The sequence below is a fragment of the Leptonychotes weddellii genome, chromosome 14 (assembly GCF_054177405.1).
Source record: "Leptonychotes weddellii isolate Sample4059 chromosome 14, ASM5417740v2, whole genome shotgun sequence".
NCBI lineage: Eukaryota > Metazoa > Chordata > Mammalia > Carnivora > Phocidae > Leptonychotes > Leptonychotes weddellii.
This window is the reverse complement of record NC_138382.1, coordinates 55,710,528-55,729,332: the sequence shown is the minus strand read 5'-3', so window position 1 is coordinate 55,729,332 and position 18,805 is coordinate 55,710,528. Positions and strand designations below refer to the sequence as shown.

Genomic DNA, 18,805 nt, shown 5'->3' with positions numbered 1-18,805 from the left:
CTTCTGAGGAGTACAAGGATAGGTCGATACAGGAAATATTATCTCCAGGTTAAATGCATTTATGAAGGAAGACTTATGTTCATAGTATTTGTACTGTTGACATAACAGCCTCTAGGAGGGAAACGTGACTATGTAGCAGTGACTTCTTTTGTCTCCGGGCTCAGCAGGGTGGATTTGGCTGTTACAGTTGGCTGGGCAGCTGAACTTTCCTTTGCCTTCCTTGCGGGTCCTTCTTGAAGCAGCGCCTACCTTTCTCAGGTGGAGGAGAAGTCTTTATGGGGGCCTCGCTCTGCTGTCCTCCAATAACCTCCAATCTGTTTTGGACTGTGAGAAGGAGCCATAACGGGACTAGCAAATTCTGTCCAGAGGGATTTGTTTGCTTCGGTTGTCAAGGTCCTTGCTGATAGTGTTGGTTTCTTATTGCTGCTGTGACAAATAATCACACACTTAGCAGCTTAGAACAACATGAATTGATTATTTTGTAATCCTGTAAGCCAGAAGTCTGGGCACAGTGTGGTTCCCCTGGGTGTACTCCTTAGAGTCTCACGAGACTGAAATCAGAGGCTTTACAGTGCTGTATTCCTTTTTAGAGCCTCTGAGGATGCATCTGAGGATACATCTTCTGAGCTCATTCAGGTTGTTAGCTGAATTCAGTTCCTTGCATTTGTAGGACTAATGTCCCTGTTTCCTACCTGGACGTCAGCTGAGGCCGGTCTTTGCTGCTAGAGGCTGCCAGCATTCATTCTCATGACTTTTTTTTTTTTTTTTTTTAAATCAGAGAGAGAACACAAGCAGGGGGAGTGGCAGGCAGAGGGAGAAGCAGGATCCCTGCTGTGCAAGGAGCCCGATGTGGGACTCAATCCTAGGACCTTAGGATCATGACCTGAGCTGAAGGCAGCTGCTTAGCTGGCTGAGCCACCCAGGCGTCCCTTTAATTTTTTTTTTTTTTTTTATGAGATAGAAAGAGAGAGTCCTTCTCATGATTTTCATGTGGCCCCGCTCCAGCCACACTGGGTCAAGACCCTCCCATGCTTTAAATTTCTGTCTTTTCCTTCTGCCATATCTCTCTGCTTCTAGCCAGAGAAAGTTCTCTGCCTTTATGGGCTCATGTGATTAGATTGGACTCATCTAGATAATCTAGGATCATCTCCCTATTTGAAGGTCTGTAAGTGTAATGATATCTGTAAAGTACATTTTACCATGTGATCTAACATATTCAGGTGCCAGGGACTAGGGTGCGACTGCTTTGGGGGAGGCACTCATCCTGCCACAAATGTCTTTTAACTGAAAGGTATATTTCATTATGTCTTTGAAATGTTTCCTCAGTGCTCTTGGCTCTTTATTAGTCCCTCTTCGGCTCTGTACATTTTCTTGCCCATATCCTGAGAGTGACTCCAACACATAATAAACGCTACCCACTAGGGTTTTTAATGCGCAAATCAAAAACAGCAGTGACTTTGGGAAGTAGGGCATCTCTGAACAAGACATGAGCCATTCATCAACAAACTAACAAAGATTTACTGTATGTCTGCTTTGTGCCAGGTCCTGTTCTAAGGCTCCAGAGCTGCAGCCACGATCAGGGCAGACAAACGCACATGGAGCTTTCACTCTAGTGGGCACTGGGAACCAACTTCCAGGCTGAGATTGGGAATTTGAGGAATTCTTCACAGGTTCTGGGTCTGTGGACTGAGGGCTGTCCTTCCATCCCAGTTTCCCTGATGAGCCCCCAGCAGCTCCCTGACACCAATCTTTGCCAGCATGAGACACTGCAAGTCTGGAAAGAATGTGGGGTTAGCTAGGCTTGGGTTCTAGTCTTGGCTCACTGTTGCCACAGTGATTCGAAAATGGCATCTGATCCTTGAAGTGGGGCAAACAGTGTCTGATTCTTGAGTCAGGAAGGACAGGCATACGGACTTATCTTTTTAGTAACAACTTGGGGACTGCACAACCATGTGGTTAGATTGTCTTGACCTCTGATGATACCTTTACCCTAAAAGGGAAAGTTCTGTTTCTGTGGAACAAAGAGCTCCGTTCACATGTCTTCTGGTGCATGCAGCATATTCTTGAAAAGGCAGAACTCAGTTCATGGGACAAAGGAGGTAAAGTGAGTGGTGCCCTGAGGTCCCCACAAGACCAGTGATCTCACAGATGGGCTCTGTGTAGATTGAAGGAACAGATAGAGAAGGACAGAACAAAGTCATTATTGTCTTGCAAGCTCTTTGTTTAGCATCTGCTTGACCCTTGACACAGGTTAGAATACAGAGGGGCTTGGCTCATTCCTTTTTGGGGCTACATACTTCATCTTATTCCATGCAACCCTTAAAGCATTTGTATGAATATTTTGGAGGAGAAAATAGTTGCTTTTCTCCTTCTCCTCCTGCATAAAAGTCAGACATTTGTGGTAAGTATCAGATTTTGTTTGGTGTTGTTTGATTGTGCTGCCCACCTGTTTACAGCATATGCTTTCATCAGGCAGTCCATTGCAATCCTTATCATTTGGTAAATGGTAGAATGACACACCTCATGGATTTACTCTTAAGACTGTGTCTTTAGGGGCACGTGGGTGGCTCAGTCGGTTAAGTGTCTGCCTTTGGCTCAAGTCATGATCCTGGGGTCCTGGGATGGAGTCCTGTGTGGGGCTCTCTGCTCAGCAGGGAGCCTGCTTCTCCCTCTGCCTGCAGCTCCCCCTGCTTGTTCTCTCTCTCTCTCTCTCTCTCTGTCAAGTAAATAAATTAAAAATTAAAAAAAAAAAGACTAAATTCCTATACAAAAAGGGGAGCACACAACTGGAGATAAATTGGTGTATTAAACAGAGTGTTAATATGATTTTACTCCATCTGTATTGACATTTCTGCAGACTATTTCTTCCTTGAAGAGTGCTATTTCTTAAATTAAGGTTTAGGTTTGATTTTGGTCCTGAATTATGTGGTAGTAGATGTATTAAACTGTGTTTAAAAAGAGAAAAAAAGTTGGGGCACTTGGGTGGTGCCGTCATGTTAATCCTCCGACTCCTGGCTGAGGTCATGATCTCAGGGTCTTGAGATTGAGCCCTGTATCGGGCTCCACACTCAGCGCAGAGTCTGCTCAGGGTTCTCTCTCCTTCTGCCTCTGCCCCTCTCCCCCGAGCACTCTTTCTCTCTCTCTCTCAAATAAGTCAATAAATCTTTCTAAAAAAAATAGCAAAAAAGTATTTTTTAATTGCATTAGACACATAAAATTTAAAAGTTAATATTTAAATTGTTGAATTGTTTTTAAAAGATTAGTACCCCCCTCAGACATGAGTTTTGCAGTTCCCTACTTTAGTAAGAAATATTAAAATGTTCCTCAAAGGAAAACTTCATTGTCATGCGAGTCATTGGAAAGAGGAAAGATGTCATCTGGGTGGCAGTAGTCTTTGTACCTGGTATCTGGCTTATTTATTTTCCATTTGAGCTAAAACATAAAATCTTAGCCTTCAGTTGGATTTTCTGAATATGGGCAAAGTGAAGTAGAGACTTTTAGCCTACTTGGAGAATAAGGGAAGTTTGAAATGTCCTAATGAACACCTTGTAACATGTATTCATGGGGGGGGAAATAAAATTGTGCATTATATTGAAAATCCTATTCAAATGTATTTGCGTCCACATTATTTAGTAGTAGAGTCCCTGAAAAATTTGGATGGGGATAAGATTTTTGTAAATTGAAAAGAGTTTTCAATTACATTTAATTTCACAGATGTTCTGTCTTCTATTTCTATTTGGCTGTGGCTTCTCAACGTATTAGTAATTTCGCCCAGTCTTTATTTTATACAGTGATCGTCTATAAACAAACACTTAAATTAATTCATTCAGCAAATATTGAGCCCTGATCTGTGCCATGCACGGGGCTAGGGGGGCAGTGGCGAGCAAGGTACAGCTTTCTTTGTTTCCCTGCTGGTGGGCAGTGGATGGGACAGACCAGAAAAGGAGCAGAAGCATTCTCTGCTGGGTGTTGTGTAGGCCTAACCCACACTAACCCAGTCTTTGAGGATCAGGAAAGAAGCATCTGTCAAGTTGGGACCTAAAGAATAAAGTATAGTCAAGTAAAGAGCAGGGAGGAGAATGTTCCAGGACCTGGCTTGCGTATGGGGTCCAGAGTGGGGAGAGAAACGAAGGTGGTATTTACGGGAACCGCACGTGATGGAGTGGTTCAGAATGGAGCAGATACAGCTATGGGGAGTTTGAAGATAGAAAGAACAATAAGACAGGATGCTGTGGAGGTGACCGCAGGTTAGCAGAGGCAAACTTTCAGGAGCTGTGTTAGGCTCTTGGGCCTCATCCTTTAGAGCAAGGGCACCCCCCGGAAGGCTCCAGAGGGTGAGTGACTTGATGAGGTGAATTTGAATGACCTTTGAAGCAGGACTCACACCAGTTCATCTCTTGCCCTCCTGAGGTGTTTCTCTCTTGGTTTTTCTTCCACACACATGTACTGGATGCCTAGTTATTCTGTACCAGGAACTATGTTGGATGCTGAGTTGAAATAAAATACCAGCTCAGAAATTAAAGTCAAATTGACTTGGCTAGGTTACTGCCTTTTTAATTTTCAGTCTTTTACAATTTAGTTAAGCTAGTAGGATAGAAAGACTATAATGAAATCATCTTTTAGACCCAAAAAAAGATGGGGCACAATGGCCTTTGTCATTCTAGGGCCAGCGCTCCAGAATGTCATACTTTTAGGCAGTGTTGCCATGTTGTGATTAACACACTTTGCAGAAATGGGCGGGAGCCTTTTGGGTAATATAATATGCATTTGTCTATCCTTCCTGTAATGATATTACAGTATTTAGTTATGATCTAAAATTATTGCATAATAAATGAATTCTGGTTAGCTTAACGTAGGTCATGTAGTCCCTCACTAAAGGTTTTATCTTCACTCTTTTCCCCTCTTTGTTCATACAGAAAATCACTTGCCTCCTGTGGTCAATGGGGACCCATGTGAGTTCATAGCCAATGGAATGTTTTTGTTTAGGAAAAATAATAGTAGGAATTCCAAACTGTAGATTGTTTACTGGAACTCTTCGGAAATACTGGTTGGCAAGCTTTGCCTTCCTTTGTCAAGTATTAGCAGGAGACCACAGTTAATACTAGGTTCAGGCACGTGGTTCTCAGACCTCATTTTGTGGCCCAGTTTCAGGGCATGTTTCCTGGGGTTAATTTTATTCAAGGAACTTAAACATCTTTCGGATCGGGTATGTAGTCAAGCCAACTTACACTCTTGACCCTTCTTCCACTTCTGCCCGCTCTGCTTCCTTTCCTCCTCTCTCCCTCTTTTATCTTTCATTTAATTAAAAAGTATGAACTAGTGAAAACTTACAACAGAGGCGCAGAGACTAATATAAAGAACACCCTTGTCCCATCATCCATCGTTCACCTTGTTTGCTTCCGATTCTTTTCAGGAAATAAAACATTACAGGTATTTTCGATGCCACCTGTGTATCCCCATCTCTTTCCCTCAGAGACAGTCACTACCCTGGGGTTGCATGCTTTTCTGCTTTATATCATATAGATGTATTTGCATTCTGTTAATAACAATATACCCTATTGGTTTGTAGGTATTCACATCGTATAAATGCGTATATTGATCTGCAACTTGTCTTTTTCAGTCCATATCATATTGTTGAGATTTATCAGTATTAAACATGTGGCATCTGATTCATTTTAACTGCTACATGGTATTTCCTTTATATACTAAAATTTAAAAAAAACCCGTTCTTCAGTCTCTGGTTTATTTTTTCACATTGTTTATAGTGTCTTTTGGTGCATAGTTTCTACTTTTAAAAGGTTGAAGTCATTTTTTTCCACCTTGGTTTGGACTTTTATATTTTAGGAAGGCCTCCCCTACCCCAAGTTCATAAAGACATCTTCTCCTATATATTTGCAACTTTCATTTTTTACTTTGAGCTCTCTAATCTGCCAAGAACCTAATTTTGTATAGTGGTGTGAGATGGAAAACTTTCTAATTTTTCTTACATGAACAACTAGTCCCAGCAACAGTAATTGAATAGCCCATCTTTTCCCCATGAATTTGTAATATTTAGTTTGCAGATTCTCATCAGTCTCTTCTCTGTATTTTATAACACCCAAGCACAGAAGAGTAAAATGAAGTCTTGAGCAAAATATCTGGATACCCTGAGCTTTAAACAATGCTGAAGATGAATCGTTTTTTTTTTTTTTTTTTTAACCCTGTCATGTCAGCCCACACCTGTATGTAACTCCAACACATCTTTGAAAATGAAAGTTTATTTGTATTGACAATAGGTTGCAAATACTTATGTTCGTGAATACTGAGCATTTAATCTCAAGCAACAGTTAGTGTAAAAAGGGATCCTAATAATGACCTTGATTGTCCTACCTGTTACTTATGGATGGCTTTAGCCAGTGTTCCTCTTAGAGACCCAAACCTAAAGTAGCAGCAAACCAGAGCTCAGACTATTGACAATAACTTTATGATGTGCTATTACATTTGTGTCTCAATATGTGAAAGTCTGATGTCCACGGTAAATGTAATGAAGTCCTTATATTTATGTCTGTGGTCAGCTGTGGTGTTCATGGGTTAAACAGTCATGCAGTGCATGTGTGGAGCTTTGCTGAATTGTGTAGCTTTTAAAACAAGAGGAATAAGTCTGCCTCAAAGGTTAAGACATTTACATTGAAAAACCTGAAGGGAAAATTAGTACCTATGAAAGTTTAAATTCATTCAGATGAGGAAGGCGTCATCTAAGAACAATATGAACTGCTGATTGATTAGTCCCTTCAGGGGAGAGGTGACTGCAAATGGTGACAACAGGCCAGTGGTGTAGCTAAGGTTTCAGAGACTTGGCCTTTGGCACTTGGTGGCTGTGAACTCAGTTGGTGTACCGTTCTGGCCTCACATGCATTTTGCACCATCTCCGATCCCAGTCGAGCTGGGTGAACGGCTTGGCCTGTCTTCAGTGCTTCACCATCCAAAGCAGACAGCGTCGTGTTGACCAGACAACCAACCACCTTCGCGCAAAGCAGGCTGTGAAAAAGAGGCATGAACGTTGTCCAAGGGGCTATGGCTTAGTGGTTCTCAAACTTTGTGCAAAAAAACCCCTGAGGCTTCTTGGCTCACATGCCTCACTTCTGAATCAGTAGGTCTCCGAGGGCTGGGAGGCTGCACGCTTAGCAAACACGGCAGCTGGTGCTGGTGCTGGTGCAAGAGCTTTGAGACCACACTGTAGCCACGGAAGCTGCTCCTTCACACGTGTCTGCCATGATTTTGGTTGTCGTCAAGGGCAATTGGTGCCATTTAAATTTAATATTTCCTCTTTGTAGATTCACTTCTTTTGCTTAATAAGCTTAGAAAAATTATATCTCTACTGTAAAGGTAAAAAATCAATATCATTATAAATAGATTGCATATGCATTAAGGTGAATGTGTGTGTGCGTACACACGTGTGTATGTATGTAGGTATAAATACATATACCTAAACGTTGGTGATGATTTTTCCTTTCAGTCTTTCGATTTAAATGTCAAACTTGGGGGGCACCTGGGTGGCTCAGTCGTTGAGCGTCTGCCTTCAGCTTGGGTCATGGTCCCAGGGTCCTGGGATTGAGCCCTGCATCGGGCTCCCTGCTCGGCGGGAAGCCGGCTTCTCCCTCTCCCACTCCCCCTGCTTGTGTTCCCTCTCTCGCTCTCCCTCTGTCAAAAAATTAAAAAAATACTAAAAAAAAAAGTCAACCTTGGAGCAAGTTTATATGTGTGTGTGTGATATAAATATACATCTGTAGTTATATTTCATCCACCGAGCATTACTTAACATAAGTATATACTTCATCTGCTTGATATCTTTTGTTTCACAGTTTTGCAAACACTGAGGGAAAGGGGGGCCTTAGGGAGGAAAGGCGCATTAATTTCAAGCCTTCAGGAATTAGGTCTTAGTCTTGCACTGAAGAGGATTTCTAATGTTAGAAATAGCACCTTGGGAGTGGCTGATGGGCTTTGAGATGACAACTCTAGTTCTCTGCTCAGTGGAGGGAGGCCGCCTCAACAGGAGAAACAGTTCTTCGAGAGCTAGCCTAGCCAAGAAACGGAAGGGAGGATGGATCTCTTTTCAATAAGTAGAAAGCCTTTCAGTTTTGGTAATAAACTTTTGGGGAAGGAAAGAGGAAGGTAGGGGTGACATTGCTGAGAACTGAGGGGTCACTGTGTGCCAGGCACTGTGTGAGGTGCTCTGCACACGTCCTCTCATTCAGCCTTCTTGATGCCAGCCCACGTGCACACCACAAATGCTGATGCATTGAGCCATTTGCCCAGGGGTCTGTAGCCACCCCGGGTCCCCATAACCAGAGAAGAGGGGACAGAGTGACAAGAATCATTAGAATCTTATTTCCATTAAGACTTTATAAAAAAATGGATTAACTACTAAATTTTAAGTTGTGGAAAAGGATGTTCAGTTAATTTGGCATTCTTTTGTTTTGCTGCATGGTCCTGAGTGTGCATCATCTTGTGAGCCTGATGGAAGCATAGAAACACTTTACCTCCCATGCCTTCCAATGAAGACCTCTCAGTTTGTAAAAGTTTTCTTATTGTAGGTTCTGTAGAGTCAACTCTTAATGTGATAACCTTTAGTGATGATGTAAACCTGTAGTAAGAAAGTGAAAAACCAAAAATCTCCCTCTTGTTTCTGCTCATGATTACTTAATGGAATCATCGTTAACAATTTGTGAGTTGCATCACCGAGACCTACTTGAGTATAGTGGTTAAGGGTAATCAGAGGCCCATCTGAAGATGGGGAGTGTGGAAAAGGTGGACCCTGGTGAGTAAGCCACTCTAGGAGAGCTCATGAGTCAGGCTGGACAGATTTTTTCATAGAACCTTTAGACAGATTTTATCAGGAATGTACATTCAGGATTTGGCTTGGATATTATGATGACCATTATGATACTAACTTTTAATCTTCTGTATTTGGAGTTCTTTTTATTTTATTTTATTTTTTATTTATTTTTTTTTTAAGTAAGCTCCACACCCAGTGTGGAGCCCAACAGGGGACTTGAACTCATGACCTTGAGATCAAGACCTGAGCTGAGATCAAGGGTCAGTCCCTTAACTTACTGAGCCACCCTGGTGCCCCTGGAGTCCTACCTATCTATCAATCTCTATCTCTTTTTTTTATTTATTAAGATTTTATTTATTAGAGATATGACAGATAGAGAGAGCATGAGTGGGAAGGAGAGAGAGAAGCAGGCTCCCCAGTGGGCAGGGAGTCCAGTGCAGGTGGGGCTTGATCCCAGGACCCTGAGATCATGACCTGAGTCAAAGGTAGCCGCTTAACCAACTGAGCCACCCAGGCGCCCTCCTCCCCTGGAGTTCTTTTTAAAGGAAAATCTCTCCAGCTGCTAGTTCTGAGATAATGATGAGCTCTGTCCACTTCCAGCTATTTTCCACATGGTCTGTATTATGATTTCACAACATTTCTTGATACAAGACAAGTAGCAAAATAGCCCAGCCTTGGGGCGCCTGGGTGGCTCCATTATTTAAGTATCCAACTCTTAATTTCAGCCCATGTCATGATCTCTGGGTCGTGGGATCAAGCCCTGCATCAGGTTCCACGCTCAGCACGGAGTCTGCTTGAGTTTCGCTCCCTCTGCTCCTCCCCCTGCTCGTGCTCTCTCTCTCTAAAATACATAAATAAATCTTAAAAAAATAGCCCAGCCTTCTCTAGATTAAAGAGGTATCTGATATATTAAATAAAATGATGCCCATAGAAGCGCCAAGGAAATATGGCTTTTCCCAGAAACTTTTTTTTTCTATTTAATAAATAAAAATGATGAAACTAACCCTATATCTTTTTCCTTTCGGAAGCCTGAAAACTCAGAACCCAAATTTGAGGCTCCTCAGCTCTTGTAATTCTGGCTTCAGGGTCCACGCATCATTGTTCTTTTTCTTCTCTAGGGTAGGCTTTCTGCCCTAACTTATCTTTTCCTAGGGCCCAATTAATTATTTTTTTTATATTTGCTGTGAGACTAGCTGGCATATAACAGCAATTAAATATACACATGAGTAAATATAAAGATCTGACTAAAAGTAGATATAAAAATAAGCATTCTGTATTAAATTTCCAGTGTGAGTGCTGGCTTGAGCAGAATGAGCTAGAATTTCTCCTTTCCATGCTTTTGGCAGCTTTAAACTTTACATATTCTTCCTTTCTTGTGAGCCATTACAAAATTGTTTCTCAAGGTCGTTCCTCTGTTGCCCATCTTGCAGACAGAGTTGGGAATTTGTGGTCAGAGTTGCACTGGAGACACACACACACCCCAGCATTAGATGGTTTTATCTGTTGTGTATCAAATAATTTTAAATATATATTTCTACACTATTTAAAAGCATTCATTAGAGGATTAGTAATTCTTGTCTAAAACAATCTGCAGACTGGCAGTTAGAATAATTTTAGTGTCTTATTTTGGTTAGGAGTGGGTTTTTTGTCTTTTAAACTCAAGATTGTGAATGGTTTTAATTATTTTCAGTAGAGATTTCAGGTTTACATTTGAGCTTAGAAACAAAGTATTTTTTTCTCATTCCAGAGGGAACTAAACTCTACATCTCCTTTCCTGAACAAGGAACTGGTTAAAGCCACAGAAACTTTGCTGGATAGTCTCGGGACTTTGGCCCAAGAGGTAAGTTGTGCCTTTCAGCACCAGGAGGCAGACCATCCACTCTGGCTTTTTCTCTACCCCGAGTGTGGCTTAGAGGGTCCTTTTGATTTGAATATCACGTGACGCATAAAATCAATTTTAGAAGCATCCGTGAACTTAAAAGTCATCTGATTTGAGCTCCTTCCTTTAGAGATGAAGAAACCAAGATGCAGAGATGTCTCAGAGCTAATTAGTTTGTGGCTGAAGTCCCGGTACCTAGTCTGGAACTTTCTCCCAGTGTTACTCTCTGAACCCAGCAAGGCCAGTCTTTTTACCAAAACGTTTGTTTGCTAACTAAAGGGGATGGCGTGTAGCCCTAATTCAGACGTTCCCCTGTAAACACCTGGCCTCTGACATTCGCCTTTGGGAATGCCATTTCTTGACAAACATTAAGTCTCGTTTGCCTTTTGAGTCTGCATGTTGACAGACGTATCAGAATAACTTTATATGCGCAAGATCAGGGGGGCCTGTAGGTGCTGGCAAAAGCAGTTAACCTTTTCTCTGCCTGCCGGCCAGGGTGACCCTCACACACAGGACACCCAACCTTGTTGCGGGTTAGACTTGGAGAAGAGGAGCTGTTTGGAGCCCAGTGTGTAAGGAGCTGAGCCGGGGGGCGGCCGTCAGAAATAGTCAGGCCTAAATGTCTGGGACAGTGGATAGGGATAATGTTCTCAGCCTTTTTTGAATCGTTTCTCTAAATCATTTTTTGGTATTTGCTTTATTTTTCTCAAATATCAAAATTTAGGTTTCCGAGAATAAAAGTATCGTACGTCCATGATGGCAAGTGCAGAGCATTTGGAAAACATGGAGATTAAGCCCTGTTGACAATTTGGCATATTGCATTTAGTTCAGTTTTCTTTTTTCTTTGAATTCTGCTCATGGGTGTCTGGCTGAAGAGGCTTGGGTTTTGGGTCCCTTTCGGGAGAAGTCCTTTCCAGCCTGCCATTTGTTATTCTGCTTGTGAATGCTGGTGACCTTTAGGTAGGTGCAGAAGCTGGGTCACCTGGGGCTCTTCCAGAAAGAAAAACAGAAAGTGACCTGCAAGTGCATAGCCGTTGCTCCAGGGTCCTGCTAGTGAGCACCAGCATACCCTGTGCTCTCCCAGCTTTCCTCCCAGCCTTAGAGCAAGCAGAGCAGAGCCTGTGACGTGGGAGGGTGTCTCTAAATTTAGGGTCTGGGTACAGTGTTTTCTCTTACATCACTGGTCTGCCTTTTGTCCAGGTTAAGAAAAATAATTGAAAGCATGTGATGTTTCCATTGCTGATGAGGCAGAAAGTCTCCACTGAGCCATGTATCATTTTTCTTGGCAGCTGCTTCCCTGTGCCCTGCTTGCTCCCTGGGCCAGGGCAAGCAAGGGCCACCCACTGCTCTCTTTGGAACACCTTCAAGTAACCATGACCATGAGTTACTTATTGTCAAACTTGCTATTTCCCTGAGACAGATGGGGAGAAGATAAATATATGCACATGTGTATCTGTTCAGTGTTCGAAAGAAAGTTGAATGTTTTGACCAAAGTACCACCCTTGAAAGGAAAAGGGAGCTAACAGTTTCTGAGGCCCTCCACCTGATTCATGCAGTTTCACCCCATTTCCCTATATGTTCACATGACAAATGTGAGTGGGTCTTATTCTGCCCACTTTACAGATGGCACGGAGGCTCAGAAGAGTGGGACTCACAGTCATCTAGGTAGTTAATTGGCAAAAACTAGGATTTGAACCCGGGACTGTTGGACTATAAACCCCATGAACTCTGGTGGAAACTAGACTAGAATAGAAAGGATACCCTTCAAAGAAGGAAATGCGGATTAACAGGGCCTGGCAATTGGGTAGCAATGGGGACTTTAGGAACCAGATGAGTGAAAGCTGCATGAGCTCCACATCTGGGTGACAGGGAAGGTGTGCCTGATGTGATGGGGAAGGCAGGACGGGGAGCCCCCTAGTTATCTCTTCAGCCCCTACCAGGGGCCTGACATTGCTAGATGGTGGGGTCTCAGAAGCGAGCACACTAGCTTTCCTGTTCTCATGGGGCTTGCGTGGTGGGAGATAGAAATAAACAGGTCAGCATATAATGTGCTGAAGAAAAATAAAGCAGGGTAAGAAGGATAGAGGGTGCTTGAGGTATTGTTTCAATGGGGTGATTAGAGGAGTCCTCTCTGACAAGGTGACAGTTGAACCTGAAGAAATGACCATACATTGTCCACTCCAAGCAGGAACAGATACAAAGACACTGATGTGTAGGGCATGATGAAGGAAGGTATTTAAAGACCCGGGAAGGAGGATGGTGTGGCCAGAACAGAGGGAGCAAGGGAGAGGGTGCTGGGAGCTGAGGTTGGAGAGGGAGGTGAGCACCGTGCAGGCCTGGTAAGGCTGGATTTAAGCTGAGCAAGATGGTAAGCCAGTGGGGGGTTGGAGCACAGGGTATATGATGTGACCTAGAGTATGAGACTGTTAACAGTTTGGCTGTTAACTTGAGATGAGACTAAGGTGGGGGCATGGGAAGAAGGGGGCCATTGCAGTGTCTTGAGAAAGTAGTCAGTGGGAGTGCTTCACAGAACAAGTGTGGAGCATGAGCCGAGGTGTGGAAAAATGAGTAGGAGTTCACCCCAAGACAGGTGCTGGGAAGAGCTGACAGTTGGGAGTAACTCCGTCATTCTGGTGCCTCTGTCCAAAGATGTACTGGTTTTATGTGGGAAGAAGTTTGTTCTTTCGGTTGGCGGCTGGTGGTAGTGAGGCAACCTCTGGAAAGAGAAGTGAGTGGCTCTCACTCACTGTCATTAAAACATCTCCAGTGCTGTTTACCCACCAACAAAAGGAAAGGTGGTCTGGCTACCTCTGCCCTCCCTGTCCAGATACCTCATCCAGGTGATGAAAAGATAAAGTAAGGAAAAGCTAGCCACCCAATTGTGTTCTTGTAGTATATCAGATGCTCCCTATTTGGAGGGAGAAAAGTTTGTGACCTCTGACCTACCCCTGGAGTGCCTGGTTTCCCCCTGGAGGCAGAAGGCAAAGTCAGGATCTACAGTATCAAGGAGCATGTGACCCAAAGGAACCAGAAGGCTGAGATGGAAAACTGGGCACACGGTGTCAGAATCTAGGCGTTCTACAGGGGATGGGCAGGGCCCCTGGGTCTCTCCCCTCTGCCCTCCATGGCTCAGTCTTCGGGGTGGTGAAAACATGCAGTGACATTTCAAGGAATGTAGAGATTTATTACTGATTTATTGTGAAATGTGTAGAAATGCAAAGTGTGTGATAAGTATTTAATGATAAGAACAGTTGGGCCAAGAACTCTACAAGGTGCTAGAGCACATTAGTCTATGAGACAAAGCGCTGGTTGGGTGTAAGTCACAGACACGGCCCATAGCTGCTGGGACGTGGACCTCATCCCGTGCAGGGCCTTCTCTTCTATTCCATGTGCTTTACCCTGCCCCATGCTCTGTTGAGCTTCATCGTCTTGGCGAGAAGTTAGGCCCGCAGAGAAGTGACTTTTGTAAGGCTGGCAGCGAATGAGACACGTAGCGGGGATGCAGCCCTGGGTCTCTCACGGTAACGCTTCCCGTGCTGTCGAACACCTCACTGAGACCACGATGGGCACTTTACACACACTACCTTCCCTCCCAGGGGCAGAGGCGTCCTCAGTTTCCACGGGGAAGTTTAAGGTGTTTTAGAAATAAGGATGTGCTCTAGGGTGTGAGCAGTTCCTGAAGGATGTATATGAACACAGTGGCTATTCAGAGAAAGCCTTCTCTTCCATCAACTAGAAGATAATCCAAATGGAATAAAGCCCATCACCAGAGGCTCCACTGACTTCTGGTTTGTGCTTCTCAGTCTTTAATTTGCATAGGGATCACCTGGGTGTCTTGTGAAAATGCAGATTTGAATTGTAGTTGGATAGATCTGCACCTCGCCCATAACTCCCCTGCTGGTCCCAGGACCACCAACGGAGTAGCAGGGTTCTGGCAATCCCATCGCAAGGCTCAGAGGACAGGACACAGTATGTTCCGGGGTGTGGCTCTGGAGAGGTCAAGAAAATAAGCTGCTTCTTTCTCTCTCTTTCCCCCACCCTCGTGATACTCTTTTCTCCTCCTTCCCTCCTCCCTCCCTTTTTCTTCCCGATCCCGGGCACCAGCTGTTCAGCATGAACAGCTGGAGCGACATGCGGCAGGAGGTCATGTTCCTGACCAATGTGAACAGCTCCAGCTCGTCCACCCAGATATACCAAGCCGTGTCCCGCATCGTCTGTGGCCATCCCGAGGGCGGGGGCCTGAAGATTAAGTCCCTCAACTGGTACGAGGACAACAACTACAAAGCTCTCTTTGGTGGCAACGGCACAGATGAAGATGCTGACAGCTTTTATGACAATTCTACAAGTGAGTGCGTAGAAGGAGGCCCCGGGCGGCCAGCCAGCCTCAGCCCCCCATTAGTGCTAGCCTGGGTCCCGTGTCCCCCCTCCCTCATGTTTACCCCATCCCCACATTTTATAGGCTCAGCAAGGTTAAGTGACTTCATCAGAGCCACACCGTAGTGAATCCACAGGAGCCGGGGTTAAGCCCGGATCTGCCTGGCCCCGTGCTTTTTTTTTCACCCCCGTAAACCACATGGCCTCTGAGACGGCTGTTAATGTGGTGCGTGTACTGTCAGACTCAGGCATTTGATCTGCTGTTTGTTTTTGGTGCTTAGCTGCAAGGTGGTGTGAAAGAACCTTGTAACTCCATATCTGCTTCTCACACTTGGGCAGTTTCATGGGGATGTGTGTTCTGTGTCTAGTGGCAGCAAGGAGCCAGTGTTACAGTTTTAGACAATGGCATCATTTTCCTTGAACACATGATGCAAGTGAGCCTTTCTCCATTTCCAACCGCAGGTGTCTCTTTCAGACACTGAGTGAGGTAGCTTTTTATGCATTACTGTGACACAAGAACCTTTTATTCTTTCCTGGAGTAAAGCACTCCAGACATAGCAGGGTGCTTTGCAAGCCTGAAGGGGATGGCATTAGAGGAACTTTTCTGAAATGCTGTCCGCTCCACTCCCTCACTTGCAAGTCAACCCAAGGGAACCTTCATCTGCAAAGCAGATCCAACTATGAGCAAATCCTTTTTTTTTTTTTAAATATATCCTCTCTGCAGCATATAGAGGATGCTTGCCATCTAAAAAACCCAAAATGAATTAAAAAAAAAAAAATTCAGGAATCCTTCTGGATAACCAAACCTCATTGTCTGTTATAACTTTGGATTTCTCCTTTAGGAATTTTTATTGCATATATTACATATACTTGTGATGAGACCTGTTAAAGGGAAATGTTTTATTTTTGCCCAAAAACTAAAATCTAAATTCAGCTCTCTGTTCTCAATGAAAACAAATTGGCAAGCTGACACGAGACTATGAATCTAGAGTTATGCAGGTATGTGGGCAGTAAAAACATTTTTCTGGATCCTCTCGGTTGTGAGTTACCCCTCACCAGTGTTATAATAAGCTCTGATTACTTGTCAAGCATTGTTGTAGGGGCTGTATAGATATAACATCTGTTAATCCTCACCACATCTCTGCCAAGTACATAGTAACTGAGGCTCACACAAGTGAAGTTACTTGTTACATAGCTGCTACTAAGTGGTGGAACTGGGACTTGAACCCAGGACTGTTCGGCTAGCTCCAAAGCCCTTGTTAGTTCCTACAAGTATATGACCATGCGTATGAATATCTGTCTTTCGTCGTCTTCGTAGCTCCTTATTGCAATGATCTGATGAAGAATTTGGAGTCCAGTCCCCTTTCCCGCATCATATGGAAAGCTCTCAAGCCTCTGCTTGTTGGGAAGATCCTGTATACACCTGACACTCCAGTCACAAGGCAGGTTATGGCCGAGGTAAGCTGCGCAGGCCCAGAACTCCCTCTCTAGAATCCTCCTAGAGCCATGGGCAAGAAAGTGAAGGTGGCTTCAAATGGATTGTATCGATTATGCTCATGGCTCTTCAGGGTTTCCAAAGAGGGAGAACCGCAAGTGTGGCCCAGGCCAGAGCTGACTGTGGAGGGCCAGCTCTCCAGCCTTGGGTATTTGAATCATAGCTGCAGGCACTTCTTAGGGATGGGAAAAGACTGGAACAGCGATGGAGCATCTCGTCAGGGGGCAGCTGAATGTCTCATGGCCCTGTCTCTCTCCTTTTTTCCTGCTGCCTTTGGGTCCCCAACTGACTCCAGGTGAATAAGACCTTTCAGGAACTGGCTGTGTTTCATGATGTGCAAGGCATGTGGGAAGAGCTCAGCCCCAAGATCTGGACCTTCATGGAGAGTAACCCGGAAATGGACCTTGTTCGGGTGAGCATCCCTCGGATTACTGTGTGCTTGCTTGATGCTAGAGAGGGGAGTTTCTGGTCACTTTCCCAGAGGTGACTGAGACGGGAATTCTTACATTTAACCAGGATAGATGTAGTAAGCACAGCTCCAGCTGCCGGGGATGGTGCACAGATAACGCTTTCATGCACACCCGTATCCATGCGTCTGGTGGTCAAAAATCCGTTTTCCAAGAAACTTAGTGAGGGTTGGTATTGGTGATTGTAGGCCCCTGCCTATTGTCATTTCTGGTCCTGAAGCCAACCATGGCGTCTTATTTAGCCTTCCCGTATCTTGGTAGGGTCTCGACACAGGTGTGGGGGCAAAGGCCTGGCTCCTGGCTCCCGAGGCAGCCACCATTAAGGTGTGGAGGGGAATTGCCCTGAGTGCTTCTGAGCCACTTGAAAGGGATAAGTGCTCTAGAGACAATTAGATTCAAAAGCGGAGGAGTCTGAGCAAGAACAGAATGTTTTCTTTGTATGAGCCTGAGTGCCATTTAATCACATCATCCCTGCCTTGGGCTGAGTCAGAGAATCATTAGACCATTTCCTATCTCCATGGTGAGGGAGGCCTCTTTCTTTTGTTTCTGCTGCCATTAAGAAGCAGGAATGGATTTTACCAGGTTTCTTGTCTTGACACCTCATTGATCAGAGAGGGCTGCTGGGTTTTAGAGGTGGGGCCTGCTTGGAAGGTACTCTCCCAGGCTTAGGACTCCCCCTTGATGCCCTGGGGGTGGGGGTGGGGTGAGAAGTGCGATACCCAGGGGGCCTTCCAGTGATGGGAAAGCTGGAGTCATCTTTTTGCTCTAGTCCTGTTCCATGTGCAGAATTCTTAAATTGGGGCCTTTAAAAACTAAGGGACTTGGGTGAGAAAAACATGAACAATAATTTGCATGGATATATGGAATAATTCCTGACTAGTAATAACAACTCATGCCCTTCAAGTATGGGTCTCTGTTGGGCTCCAGTCTCTCCTCTAGAAGGGATTCATGTGATCCAGCCACGTACAGTGCCATAGACGTAGGTGTGGTCTTGGGCCTCTTCTTACTGGTCCTGTCCTTGGAATCCGATTTTTACTTGTTGGATGTCTTCTCCTTCTGTGTCTCAGAAGATTATGAGGGGTCCTGTTGAAGAGACTCCATGTGTTTTGGTCTGTAGGCAGATAGATGTTTCCCCTACTCTACTGATCAATTGATTTAAAAAAAAAAAAATTAAGATTTTTATTTATTTTTTAAGAAATCTCTATATCCAGCATGGGGCTTGAACTCAACCCCAAGATCAAGTCACATGCTCTGCCAACTGAGTCAGCCAGGTGTCCCTTATTTTAAAATTTTTAATTGAAGTATAGTTGACATATAATATTAGCTGCTTCCCCTACTCTTAAGTGGAGAGTTTGGCTTGGATGCTCCAGCAGCTCCTAGCTCCCAGTGTTTAGAGGACAAAGCTCTTATAAACATGGCCACGGCATTCGTTAGTAATTCTGCTGGCAGAACCCAGGATACGCAATAGGAAATGTAGGAACTGTGGCTGGGGAGGAAGGCATGGCACGGGACATAGTTTGGAGGGCCTTGTGTATGAAACCAAGAACTTTTACTTTAAGTTCTGGGGGACCATGAACAAGTTTTAAGCAAGGAGAGATGCAGATACATTAATCTGATACGTCAGGTGGATTGAAGTATGGAGAGATGGAAGGCAGAGACCAGAGTGGAGACTAGCCAAGTGGGGGGCCAAGGCTTCTGCAGGCGGTGAAGCCTGGTGGCTGCTTGATTGTGGAGGGGGAAAGATTTCTAGCAGGAGGATGGTGGGGATGTCAAAT

The 18,805-nt window shown here is 44.4% G+C and overlaps 1 protein-coding gene across 1 annotated transcript in view; it reads left to right on the top strand.

Moving 5' to 3' along the window:
* Nucleotides 1-18,805, top strand: part of ABCA1 (ATP binding cassette subfamily A member 1) — a 99,925-nt gene that overhangs the window by 35,898 nt on the left and 45,222 nt on the right. Inside the window, exons 7-10 of the mRNA XM_081804081.1 lie at nucleotides 10,563-10,655; nucleotides 14,799-15,039; nucleotides 16,387-16,526; nucleotides 16,859-16,975. Of these exons, the coding sequence (XP_081660207.1) occupies nucleotides 10,563-10,655; nucleotides 14,799-15,039; nucleotides 16,387-16,526; nucleotides 16,859-16,975 (591 nt within the window). The remainder of the gene's footprint in view (nucleotides 1-10,562; nucleotides 10,656-14,798; nucleotides 15,040-16,386; nucleotides 16,527-16,858; nucleotides 16,976-18,805) is intronic.